The 13950-nt window shown below is 46.9% G+C and overlaps 1 protein-coding gene across 3 annotated transcripts in view; it reads left to right on the forward strand.

The window, feature by feature from the left end:
- The window catches only part of PTCH1 (patched 1), a 71151-nt gene that overhangs the window by 9664 nt on the left and 47537 nt on the right, over positions 1-13950 (forward strand). For all 3 annotated transcript variants that reach the window (XM_058565452.1, XM_058565451.1, XM_058565453.1), the window contains exon 2: positions 442-634. In XM_058565452.1, coding sequence (XP_058421435.1) covers positions 442-634 — 193 coding nt within the window. The remainder of the gene's footprint in view (positions 1-441; positions 635-13950) is intronic.

Consider the following 13950-nt stretch of genomic DNA (forward strand, 5'->3'; position numbering starts at 1 on the left):
CTTGCGGGGAAGGGAGCCGTGGTTTGCTGCTTCTTAAATATTGGGCTCCATCGCAGGGATTACGCAGCCCCTCCCTTCCCAGGTCGGGTGTGAATATTGCCTGTGTTGAGTGATTTTTCTTCTCTCTGTCTTGGCTTCCCTTTCCCTTTCTTCTTGCAGCCCCTCCGCCCAGCGCCCCCAAGTTACACGCGGGGATGCTGCGCAGGCCGCGCGTGGGGGCGCCCCTGTTGTCTCCGAGGTGCTGCTCCCACGCTGCAGCCCGACTTTGATTTACGACCAGGACCCCTGTGCCGCTCGCGTCCTCTCGGGCCAGCCTGGGTTCCAGTCCAGAGGGCACCCCCACGGCTGTCGCGGGATGCGCGGGCGGGCGCGCGCGAGCGGGCGTGGGCGCGCGGGCCGCGACCCCCCAGCGCTCACTCCTCCCTTCTGCTTCATCCTCAGGGGAAAGCTACTGGCCGGAAAGCGCCGCTGTGGCTGAGAGCGAAGTTTCAGAGACTCTTATTTAAACTGGGTTGTTACATTCAAAAAAACTGCGGCAAGTTCCTGGTTGTGGGTCTCCTCATATTTGGGGCCTTCGCTGTGGGATTAAAGGCAGCTAATCTCGAGACCAACGTGGAGGAGCTGTGGGTGGAAGGTAAGAGCCCCAGCGCCCGCCGCGGCGCCCTCGAGTCCCCACGCGGGCCCCCTTCCCTTCTTGCAATTGATAGAGATATTTGCCAGCATACACCTAGAGCCTTTCTGTGGAGAGCGAACCCCCCTGCCCGCACCAGGGGGAATTGTTTATTGTTTGGGGGCCTGGCTCCCGGCCAGGCCCGCCCGACAAAGGCCGCGCTGTAATCTACTCGGGCGCTGCGCGGTGCTAGGTGTTGTGGGAGAGAGGGGCGAGGGCGGGCCGGCGGGGGCGCGGGGGCCCCTCCGCGGGACGGACCACTCTGCGCGGCTGGGGGTCCCCGGGGCCCGCCGCCGCCGCCGCCGCCCGCCGCCGCCGCGCCCCGAGACGCGGCCCGGGGAAGGCCTCTCTGCTCCTGGCTCGCGTCCTCAGCTTCCTTCCCTCCCCCACCCCCACCCACCGCGTCCAAAGAGAAAGGAGGGGGTGCAGAGAAAGGCCACCCCTCTGGCTGGAGGGAGTGTGAGCGCCCCCGGCGGCCGCGGGGCGGGCGCAGCGCGGGCCTGCGGAGGCGGCAGCGTGTGTGGTCCTGTTTTTGGACGGCTTTCAACTCTGGGGGAAAAAAACATTTGTCTCAAGGTACAAAAAAAAGGGGGGTGGGGGTGGGGGGAAAGAGTTGGGAAAAAAACAGTAAAGCACAGACTGGAACGCATGTTTGCAAAGTAGATTAATGTTTCCTCGCGGGTGGGGGCTTTTTAAATGGAATTATTCGGGGGGGAAGGCTGCGTTTTGCAGGCTGAGAAGAAATGTTTTAAGAACGTGGCTTTAGAAGGAGGGCATACAGGAGCTCTCCAAGGGGGTTCTGCCACTCTTATCCACATTCCCCAATTTAGGGGTTCTCAAAGCCTTTTTTTAAAAGCAGTCGTAAATTTAAAATGGATCCCCCCCCCCCAGACATTTTACATTCTTTTGGTGATACAGGTTTTTTGTTTTTTGGGTTTTTGTTTGGGTTTTTTTCTGTTGGTTATTTTTTAATTCTTTCTGGAAAGTAATAGTCTTGCTATTTCGAAACATTTGAACCCCTAAACACTGCCTTGGACATCTCTTACGGTGGGAATCGGAGGGAAAGATTGAGGTAATTATGTAGATATTCCAAACCGGAATATCTGGAGCATTCCTAGCGAAAGCTACCTAAGACAGCATTTCCAAGTCTAAGAGTTACCTACGTAGTTGCGTCAGTGATCCCTTTCAGAATGCTATCGGAGGACTAAGAAAACATTTTGTTAATCTTTCCTTGTTTGTGAAGATTGGGCTTTCATTGTTTTGCAGGCATATGGTGGAGTCTTTAGTTGAGAAGTGACAATTAAAATAATAGTCCAAATAAGACTAAAAAACATTCTTGCCCTAAGTAGTTTGGTAATTAATACAATAGTGTTCTTTGAGTTGAATCCATTACCCTAGTTCAGCACTTTAGTATCATTGGTAGATAAAAGAAGGATTTTATTGAGCACCTATGATGTCTTAGCAAAAAGCGTCCTGAGCACATGTAATGTCCCTAGCACTGTGCTAGGCACTGTAAGGGATGCTGAAGTATGTGAGACACTCCCTGTGCACAAATTCACACACTTAAAACTACCAGAGTTGAATGGACTTGCACTAAATTTGAGTTCACAGTTGAAGTGAGCTGTGAAAGTTAAGTGGGGGAAAAAAGCTTCCAGGGAGATGGTGAGGCTAATTAGGGTAACCTGGAGTGAGAGAGGAGGAAGGAGGGAGTTCTAGACGGGAATTCAGACGGCGGGTTAAGCGAAGGCAGAAGCTCAGTGGACAGATGGCAGTGGGAGGCCCTCAGTGAGGTGGGAAGAGCTTGCAGTAGCTGGGATGGGCCCAGGACAGCAGGGCTGTGGTTTGGAAATGATGTGATTGGCTGCACTGTGGGGAGCTGCCATAGGTTCTAAGACAGCAAGGGACGAGCAGAGGGGGCTCCCAGCCCTGTCCACATGTTCCCTTTCCTCTGCTTGTGCCAATAAGTTTACTGAGTGTTGATGATGATGGCGATGAAAGATAATTTTTTGTTGTTTTGAGCAAGCATTTTCAGTAGACCTTTAAGGTTAGAGAGAAGTAATGTGATTCATTTTCTTAACATTGTGTATTTCTAGAATCAACTGTGTTTCTGCATTACACAAGTGATTTCAAGTGCTGGAAGAGGAAAAACATGCTTGGTGGCAGTCTCATGGGCCTCCAGCTTAGAGCGCGTTGGGGAGTGACACCTCAGATGACACTGTTTGCCTTCTGTGGCCGTTGAGCTATTTTCCCATTTCTGTTTTGGCAGTTTCAGTGTGGCTCACTGGGTCTTTGGCCAGATATTATTTACTCAATACTATCACTTGTTGAGCAACCACCATTACCATTTATTATATTTTACCACATGCCTTACAACTCAATAAAGTAGCTATTATCATTGTTATTTTTATAACATGATAGTTTGTGAAATGTTTTTATATATAACTGAATTATTGTCTTATATGACAAATGAGAAACTATGGATCCTCCATGTCTCCAGGTCCACTTGGCCTACTAATGACTAATTCAACTTGATCTCCTATTGCCTTGCCCTTGATTTGTCATTCATTGTGTGCTGTATTCTTCCACTGTAGAAGAAGCAACAGTTTCGTAAATGCGGGTAAACCCAACCAGGGAGGCCACCATACCCTTTGATAATTTTAATTTAAATTCAGAGTAGAGGTAACAGTGAGGAGGTCTTGTTTATGATGTAGTGAGCTTAGTGTCCGTGTTAGCAGTAAGTAGTGTCAGCATTTGCTTTCAGGAGTAAGAATTCCCTGCTCTCCTAGACTGTAGTACAGTAAAATGAGTAGCCACTCGGAATTTAGGTTAATTTTGCATTTTAATCTCTTAGATAAATTCCTCATCACTATCAGCAAAGAAGTCTGTTAGGTGGTGTTTTCTTAATAGAGATTAAATGTTTTGGGCATGAACAAGGGTGCCTGCTACACTGAAAAAACCAAATGAGTAGAGGTTACATATTTCCCTAGTCAGAAAGCAACACAAGAGAGGAGAGCATGAGATTTTAATGGGAGAGGAATGCTGAGGGGCAGTTTGAAAAAATGCTATTTCACCTGTGATTAAAAAAATGACATACACAGATGTATATATGTAGTCGTATCTCTCCACTGCCTCTGTGTCTGTGTGGGCACATAGACTTTGTACATGTTTCCTGGTATCTGCCAAAATAATGTTATCTTGTTAACATAGCTAGCGAATTAAAGGGCTTCATTTGATAGGCTGTATCTTTGATTTGACTCTCGTTCTTTGTTTAACATGCTGGGGAAATGTGGCTCTATAAAGACAGTTTGAATACATTGGCCAATATAAGCTCAATAAGGAAGATTCTCTCCTATGTTTTTATGGCATTGGTGATAAGAATTCTTTGATTCTGTTGTTCAAATGTTCATACAATGACTGCCTTTTAAGAAATTGTCAATATGCATTAGATGCTAGCTTGGGTCTTAGGGTTATAGTATTTGCATGTCAAAAATGTCAAATTGAGCTCACTTGTGAATGGAGTCCTGCGGTTTGGTAACAGAATATGTGGAATGATGTAGTGGACATCTGCTGTTACTGAAACAGTGGTGGCAGCGCGATCAGGGAGAGACTAACTGTTATTTAAGAACGAACACATTCACTCAGCACATGTTCTCAGTGCCTGCTCTGTGCCAGGCACTACACAACGTTCCAGAGAGATGGTGAAAGGCCACAGTCCCTGCCCTCCGGGGACCTCCACCCAGCAGGCACACAGACCAGTAGCAGGATGTCAAAATGGCAGGGACACCTTCCAGGACAGCCCCGAGGGAGGGGCCTGAGCCAGGTACAGGGGCTGGAGAGATTGGGGGGGGTGGGGCCTTCCAGGCTGAAGGAACAGCGTGGGCACAGGCTCAGAGGACAGAGTGTGGCCTCAGAGAGAACTCCGGGTGCTTGCTTTTGGTTGGGACATCGGGGTTGAGGTAGGGAGCCTTGAGACTTGCAAGGTCCAGCCGCATGGCAGGAGGGTCTCTGATGTGTGCAGAGCACTTGGCTGGGGGGTCTGCCAGCTCTTTCTTTCAGCCGTTCTTTGCCCATCTCATGATTTGCACGAGTGTAATTTGCCCTCTAGAGCCTTCCGTGGTACCAGTGCTTCGCCTGGATCTTGCCTTTCTGGGCACAGAAGGGAAATGCTTTATTTTTAATCTTGCCCATTTCTCTATTGGCTTTCCTTTTTGTTTAGCACTTTTATCCTCCTGTTTCCCTTAATATCTACTCCCCACTCCAATCCTCTCTCAGACACAAGTTCATTGTCACGATTCTCTAGTGATAGAAGTTCCTTTCTCTCTCTGAGCTTCTGTTTTTTGCTCAAAGCTTGCTGGCTGCTGGCCTCCTTTACTGCAGAGGGTGACGGGCTTGAGATGCATCCATATTGCCTTGTGTTTGCTTATTAACGTCTCTGGGGGCGAGCGTCAAGGGAGGAGGTCACAAGTTCTGACTTAGATTTTTTTTTAAGAGAGAAAAAATTTTTTAAAAATGTATGCCTGTTGTTTATAAGCACTCTCAAGTTTATACCTTGCTAGCATTATGCTTTCAGTGCTCCGGGCTTGAATTCAGGCAGTTGTAGGAGATAATTGAGCCTCACCACCCCCTCAGTTTAGAGCAAGGTTTCTCACTACTGACATTTGGGACTGGATAGTTCTCTGTTGTGGGGTCTGTCCTGTGCATTGTAGGATGTTGAGCAGCATCCCTGGCCTCTACCCACTAGATGCCAGTAGCACCCTCTCAGTTGTGACAATCAAAAATGTTTCTAGTCATTGCCAAATGTGTGTGTGGGAGGTGGGGTGCGGATGCTCAAAATCACCCCAAATGAGAACCACTGGTTTAGATAATAGATTCCAATAGGTAGACCCATGCTGTGCAGATGAAAGGCTTTTATTATGATGGAGCTGCAGATGCATTGCCGTAAATGGAGAAGAGTTTTATTCTTTAAGATAGCTCTACGACCCTGTCCCCATATTTAGTGACCCAGGTAACTATTTTTTTATGCTAATAATTTAAATTTTTAGTTTTTCTTAGAATTACATTAAATATCAAATGTAAAACACCATGACAAGTTGAGAGACAGAGGGTAGGGGCGGGCCGTGGGAAAAAGAAAAAGCTTTACATTCAAATACTTTTTTTTCCTTCAGGTAGCTTAATTTTGCAGATAGACCTGTTGCATTTCAACTACAGTAGGCTGAAGGTTTTTTAGCATGAAGGCGACTTTGTAAAAAACAATAAAAGACACCACTGAACTTTGTTCATATTGAAATAACAGCTCCTTTCGCAAGCCCATGGAGCACATTCGCTCTTTGGTGGTCTAGTTCTCCAGATGTTCCTGTTACTTCCCCAGGTGCCCTTATGCAGCAGAACCAAAGGGACAGCGAGAGACTGAGGCAGTCAGCCAGAAAGGCGGCATGGGCTCTGCTTTCACTGCCCTTTCCAAGGTTATCACCCAGTCTCTGCTCTCTGAGGCTGTCAGTTTTGGTGCATTTCACAAGGAACAGAAAGAAAGAATAAAGTGCAGCTCCTTTCTGCTCCTAGGTCCCCTATGTACTTTTAAGCATTAAGAACATGTTTATTAGATAGGTGTTGATTAGAGTCCCATAGTGGGCACACACATCCAGGCGGTAGCAGTTGTATTTCTTCATATCTGGAGAAAAGCGATTGAAAAGTTAACACCCGATAATAACTGCTTTAAAAATACCCAGTATCCCCAGGTGCCTTCTCCCCAGGGCAGCTGGCCCTGTGAATCCTCCGAGTCCCTTTGCTGCCTGCTAGTCTTGACCCTCCAACAAGTGGGCAAGCCAGGTTGGGTGATGGGGTGTTTCAGACACACGAATGCTGCTCGGAGCCTCCAGAAGGTGACAGCTTCCAGATGTATGAGCCGCCGTCCGTTTGTTTGGGGTATGCGCCACAGCTGATGGCGAGATTAACGCTGGCTGGACGAGCGATGGGAGATTTGTCTGGTTTCCACAATGCCATGTTTATATTTCGTTGGGATTTCTCTTTCAAGGCTGACCTTCCCGTGACCCCTGGAGCTCTGTCCACTTGGGCTGAGCTGTAACTTGTCCGCCCTCTTTCTCGTGTTGGGGGGTCACAATTCTGCAACAGAATGGGCTGCTTTCATGGCTGCCCCCCACTTCGTGCATGCCAGCTGTCTACCCAGATTTAGTCCCTGAAGAGTAGTCTGTTCTACAGGGGTGAGGGTGGGCTCTTTGATTAAAAAAAAGTTTTTGGCTTTTAAAACAAATATGGAAAATTTTTTTTTATTATTTTAGAGGAAACCAGATTTAATAGAGGCCATTTTGCAGAAATATAGTATTTTAACTCAGCACCATTTTGAAAAAAAATGTCGAGGGAATTCCAGCTACATGACACATCCCTGAATAATCGCCATTCCTGTATGATTCTATTGTTTTATACTGTCATCTCCTTTACCCCTCACTGGCTCTCAGATGCTCTTCTTCCTCAACCCTCCTCCCTCACATTTTATCTCTTTGCTCATCTTCCCCTCCCTTCTCCCTCTGCCCTCCTCTCCCTCCTCTTCCCTCTCTCCTGCCCTTCCTTCCACCCACCTACTCCTAAACTGCCCAAATCCTTTCCTCCCAGTGGATCTCTGGAGTTACTAGTGTGAAATCTGAAATGGTAGTAAATCTTGTTAATCACAGACTGACAGGAGGGAATTAGACAATGTATTATTTTAAACCAGCTGTGGGAGATAGTAGAGGCAGACCTGTTATTTGCATCCATGGGGTTCTTACCTTGGTTCCAAGACTGTCCTCTTTCATAGGGTCTTGTCAGCAGAAGATATGCTTTCCCTATTGAAGAGTCATGGCATTTTTATGGATCTTTGAGGTAACTTTAGAATCCATTGACAAGTGGAGTGTGAAATAAGTGTTGGTCCCCTGTGCTTAACGTGCTGTATGAAATATGGAAAAATAGAGCCCCGCAGCATTTCCGAGATATGGTAAGAGAAACATAAACCAGGACATCCCATCCTAGGCCCCTAGTTCAGGCTCTCCCTGGATGGAACTCCCACCAAAGCCAAAAGGAACATGGAGCTTGGATAGAGATGGAAGAGAACAGATTTCCTTATCCAGATTTTGGCCTACTCTGAGGCATTTGCTGGTCCATCCAAAGGAGAGGTCCTGGAGAGCGGAGGGCTTTGCTCATGGAGCGCTTCTGGCAGTTCAGAAGGAGAGATGGGGATTTTCTCAGTGGGAACCTTCCTTGACCACACAGATATCATCAGGGTCATCAAAATATAAACACTTGTACTACTTGTTCTTTGCTTCCAATCTCTGAATTTGAGTGCTTTATGACAATACTTACTAGATCTTTTTCTCTTAAATTGGATTTAGGATTGTTTTTTTCTTTACACTGCAATATCTCAGTTTTTCTACATATATCTTTAGGCTTGACAGAAAATTAGCCTTCCAAAACAGTAGAATGCTGCCATCGAGAAACTGCTGAACTGTTGTGGAGGTTTTTAGGAGTTTGGTTTACAGAAGGATGCATCCTGTCCTCGGTCTCTTGAGGATGGTGACTGTTGTGCTGTACTTGGGTCTGTTAGAGAAACGGCTGTCGTGTGTGAGGGAGACTGTCAGTGGTGGCATCAGCTACCTGCTAATGAACGACGAGTTTGTTGGAGAGATTTATGACGTGGAGGAGGCAGGACCTTATTTCTAATTCAGAAACCCAGGTGTGAGTTGGCTCAAATAGTCCACACTGCATGTGGGTCCCAAAATACCACTGGCTCTGAGGCAAGGCTTGTGAGAAGTCTCCATACCACAGCACAAGCTTTATTTATTATTGTTAGGACAAATGAAAAGAAACTGTAGACTTGCCCATCTTATCAACCAAGACAGTTTTCAGTTATTGATGAAACATGGACAGAAGTAAGCACAAGGAACTGGAAGTGGGCTTTGTTAAGTCAACGTGCATGATATTTTTCCCCTTAAATCATTGCTTAAGGGCTTCTGGCCCCTGGCTCAGGAATCCTGCCCCAAGATGCCAGATGTATTACACAGTCAAGTACTGCAATGTAAACACTGCTCTGTGCCGTGAGGCAGGGTGGTCCATCGCCTATTTAAGAAGAGCGGGAAGTGAGAGGGAGGGAGAGGAGTTAGCCACTCTGCTTGACAGTGAGCACAGTCCTGGTTGGGTCGTTTGTGTTTTTGGCTGCACAGTCAAGATTTGGAACTACAAAAACCCAGATGAATTAATGCTTTGGACTGGCAAAGAAAAGCAACTTGAATTGGGATGCCAAAGAGAGCAAGATGTGGCTTGGATACTGTTGCTTCACTGGGTCGGATAAGTTTATAAAATGTAGAACAGAATGAGGGAGGAGTTGATAGGGAGAAAGCTGTTGTCTTCATAGCAGCGGCTGTGAGCGTTACTCTTTTCTTCTGCTGTGAGTTAGAGTGAAAGGTGAGCGAAGCAAGGCAAGGAGAGGCCAGCGTGCTCCCAGACCCTGCTGTGTCTGAGAAAGCCTACTGGGTTGGCGCATCTTCACACAGTAAACCCAAGAGGTTTCACAAAGCTGCTCTGGTGTTTTGTAGCACTGGGGGGTAGCGCAAGAAATGTTGCAAAATAAGTGGCATTCCAGTTTACTCCCAGTTTCTCAATTTGAGTCAAGAGTCTACTAATGCTGATCACTGGAGGTGAGAAAGGCCCTGGGCACTTGGGCTGCCCTCCAGGAGGACGAGTCTCCCAGTGCTGCAAGCCGTCCAAGAAGACAGGAATGCCAGATCTCATCCGTGCAGCCACATAGCCTAACACTGCACGTCCTTTAGACTGAGTAAATTCAGGGTTTTTAAAAATTAATATGAAGGTATTCTGTGAGTTAGGAGAAATGGGGTTTCAGTTTGAATTTGAGGAATTGTTAAAACAACCTGCAATAATATTATCCCAATTGAAGAAATGCATTCTATAGAGTGATCCGAGAAAATTGCTTTGAGACAGTGATGAATGATAAAAACAGGAATTTTGAGATTAAAGAAAATATAGGCTTCTTGACTCTCTTTCTCCCTCCCCCACCACTTTTCTGTATTGAATTCTCTCATCTTCCCCACCCCCCATCCCCTGATTTCCTTTGCTCCTTTAGTGGAGAAATCACAAAACTTCACAAAATAGACATAAATATCACACAGTGTCTTCTTAAATAGAAGCTATCTAAGAGAGAAAATAACAAAAGAATTTTCCCTAGCTGCCTAAGAAATTATTTCTTTCCTCTTACCTGATTTTTTCCCCATGAAGTTTATATGTTGTTGTAATAAGTAAAAAAAAATGATAAATATGATACCATCGTTTTAGTCCACACATGATCCAGAAAAAAAAAGTTGCACACGTTTAATACCTCGCTTAATTGCAAACAAAGGCTGCAATTTGAGAGAATTGGGATTAGGGCTAAATATCTATTAACTGCTCTTTCTAGAGATTTGGGGAATAGGATGACCCTTTTTTTTTTCCTTTTTTTTTTTTTTTAAATAGGCTACAGTTTCACATGGCTCCCAAAAGAAATCTCTCTCCCTTTTTGTTTCCCACACCAATTGATTTATCATTTTGCTTGCAAGCAGATCCAGAATGTTAGGGCAAGAACACACTCACTTTTTTCTCGTAACTTTTTTGTTGCGGACCGAAACCAGTTGACTTGAATAAATTTTTCTGAGACCTGAATGTAGCCAGCAACGTGGAAAAATCTTGCCATTCAGGGCTGTCTGAATGTACATTTCAGCCACACAGTAAGCTGCATTGGTAGGCACTGGACTGCTAAATACAACCATTTTTCGCAGCAGCGAGTTAGACAGGTGATTAGCATAATTAGCACCGAGCAGCTATACATATGGTAATGCTGAGTGTGTAAATGCCAGCTGCGGTGTAAAATTTATGTCAGGGGTCGGCAGGGCTGTGCGAAAGTATTGTGTTCCAGCTGCAGGTCAGGGCCGCCAGAGCTTACCTCCTTTTCTGTTGTTGGTGAATACGCCAACAGAAGAGAAAGACAGAAATATAACAGATACGGCTTTGATGGAACAGGCCAGTTCTGTGCAAGAGGGACTGTTCTGTAACACACACACACACACACACACACTCTCTCACACACACTTGCAGAAATCCCATTAGTTTCTCTACAAATTGTGTTTACTTCATGCAGGGTCCACATGAGTGGCAGCCAGGATGGGGGGTTTGGGTAGGTGAATGGGCCAAATGATTTCCTGGGAGGAAAACTTGCAATCACTGAATTTTTAGGAGTTAAGAGTTGTGCTTCTGTTCTTCTCCCCATCCTCTTGCCCCCCCCCCCCCCCCCCCCGCCATTCCTTCCACTACTCCTGCCCACATTGTTTTCCTTCACATTAAAAGGAGGGTCCCCGCTGGATGGGATAGTGTCTGTCCTTTTGAAGAATGGGAATTAACTATCGTGGAGGTGTTAGCGTTGAACATGATAGAAGGTTCCAACAATGCGAGTCTTCCCAAACTGCTTGACTGCTTTTAGCAAAGGGCTAGAAGTTTCTTTGTGTTTGGTGGCAGCTATGCTTATCATTCCACCTGCCACCACTATCAGACCCATTAAATTCTTTATAGATAAGAAAACAGTCACATAGCCTCTTGTTTGAGAGGAGGACAGTCTTGAATGGCTCATGCCCTGGGTGATGCACAATGGGGTAATTTATTGCTGTGACGAGTTCATGCATTTTGCACTAGAAGCATTTTTTCTGGCCTCCTCTCCTTTTTCAGTTGGTGGCTATAAGGAGTGGTGGTGGTGACAGAATATAGTTCACACCATGCTGACCTGGTGATGAAACTTCCTCACAGCACCAGGGGGTCCTTCTGCACTGGCCCCTAATCCAGCTAATCCTGATGGCAACAAAATCATGAAAGTGGCCCCCAGTGACGTGCGTCTCCCCGCACAGATGCAGAGGGAAGGATCGGTGCTGGAGATGAATGGTGCCAGCGTGGTGTTCCATGGGGCCGGGGAGCCTGTGTGCAAAGGTGGAGCTCACGTTGTCTTCTTTCCCGTGCGTCCTCAAGTAGGAGGCCAGTGAAAAGAGACCTGGGCTGGGTAATGGCAAGAAGACTGTTCAGAGGAGAGAGGTGATGTCAGCCCCACAGAAGCTGGGAGAAGGGAACTGGGGTTAATGTTATGCAACAGCCTGAATGCTGTGATAGAGAGCCCGCCGCTGTGTAAGCACTGGGGTTTTGTTGTTGTTATTGGGTTGTTTTCTGTCTTTATTTTTTTAATGAAGACTTTAGGAGGCCTTAACTAAGAACTTAGAACTTGATAAACAACATGCTGCCTTTGGTCCCTGGGTTCCACTTCTTGGTCCAGCATCGCCTCTGAGCAAGCATCTGCTCAGCTTCTGCAGGACAGGACTTAGGTCTGCATCAGCTTGCTGGTAGTGCTTGAGCGTTCAGGGGAAATCATGTTAGGACCTGGGACAGTTCACCGCTGGGCATGTATGCACTTAGGGATAGAGCGGAGCTCCACTCTGTTGCATCCTGCCAGAAGCCAGGAACGTCCTTGCGCCTCCAGGCTGTGACTTCACTCGGCCTGTCTCAGGTGGTGTTGCCTGCAGCCTTCATTTGCCACAGCACCGAGTGACCAATGAAGAATGGGCCTCACAATAGATGCAGTGGCATCTTGGGAGCTGTGGCTCTGTAAGAAACACTGGGTTGGGGGAGCTGTGGCAGGCAGCAGGTCCAGTGCGGGCAGAGTGCTGGGTGACCTGATCGTGTCCGACAGGGTGAGCGGGCAGCTTCAGGGAAAGCCATTCAGAGGAAGCAGCCCGGGTGGTAACAGATGGCACCACAAACGGCTGGTATGGGAGCTTGCAGCAGGCGCCTGCTCGAAGCCTACTGATTCTTCTATTGCACTCGGTCCTCCTCAGGTCTCTGGGGAGGTGTAGGGATGTGTCCTGCTCTTGTTTCTGTGGTTTTTGTCTCCCTGGGCTCACTTCATGAACGCACAGTCTCTCTGGGCTGTCTGATTCTCGCATTTTCCTATGGCAACACCCAAGGGCACAATCCCACCAGGATAAAAACAGCCCAGGAGCTGAAGCAGCAGTTGGCTGGTCATGAATAAAATAGATGGGTGGAAGAGTGACTAAAACTCACAGCCCTGGAGTTTTCAGCCAATTGCCCAAATTACTGAATCTTCCTTTTTTTCAATTTAGAATGGTGCTAACAGTTTTGCAGTTACATCCTTGGAGAGATTTGTACTTTTCACCCTCACAGTAACTAATCGCAACATTGAAAGAAGGACCTGAACCAACTAAAGGGGAAAACATCTCTCTGCAGGCTGTGAGATAGATAGTTCATGGGATTAGTCCACTGCAAATGCTCTCTTGTGTATACACAGACTCCATTTTCCTAATTGGGCTCTGAGTGGGTGCTTTTCAGGCTGAAAGGGTCATTTGTTTTGACTGATTGACTTGTTGAGGCTTTGGGAGAATTAATATCTTCATACAGATGATTGCCTGTTCCCAAGGCTCTGTATTGAGACTGTTCATTCGTTTATTCATCCGACACACTGCGTGTGCCGTGCGCCTGACGCGCCTAGGTGAGTGGGCAGTGGACAGCACCTTTTTGAAAGGACTTGGAATTTATTGGGAGAAGACTTCTGTTGGTCCCTCAGATCATCTTTATGTGGATCACAATGAGCTTTTGCATGAGTGCCACAGGTGTTGATTAAGGTCTGTGCAAAAGGCTTTGTGGAGGAAGCAGGCAGTGGGAGAACGTCCTGAGGGAATGTCTCGCCTACCTTGGGCAGGAACAGCATGGTTTCCCACCTGTACTGGCCCTTCTTCACCTTAGAAAACGATACCTGATTTGATTTGGGGAGGAAAGGATCAGCAGAGCTTGATCAAGAGCTTCTTTGCCAAAGTAATGCTCTCTGCCTCTTTCAAAGAATTGGTTTGACCCTCTGATTTCTGGAGAACAAGATGGCAGAATTTGCAGGTACTGAGGCTTCGGGCCGCCTGTTCTGTGTGTACCCTCATCCCTCCGCCCTCTCTGAGACAGGCCCTCTGGGGACCAGAAGCAAAGTGGGGCCTGTCCACTGCCACCCATGGGGCTCTGCTGAAAAAAACTGTCTCCTCAGTGGTCGTGAAAAATCTGGGAGGCAGTGTTGTTCTTTAAATAAAAATACCCATTATTTGTCCTGTGTAATACTTGTATGCGTTCTAAAAGCTCTAGCAGTGGGCTTGCTGTAGTCTGGGGAATGGAATTTGGCACTCCCAGGCTGCTGTCCTCGGCTGGTGCTCAGG

Source organism: Diceros bicornis, chromosome 22 (genome assembly GCF_020826845.1).
Source record: "Diceros bicornis minor isolate mBicDic1 chromosome 22, mDicBic1.mat.cur, whole genome shotgun sequence".
Classification (NCBI taxonomy): Eukaryota; Metazoa; Chordata; class Mammalia; order Perissodactyla; family Rhinocerotidae; genus Diceros; species Diceros bicornis.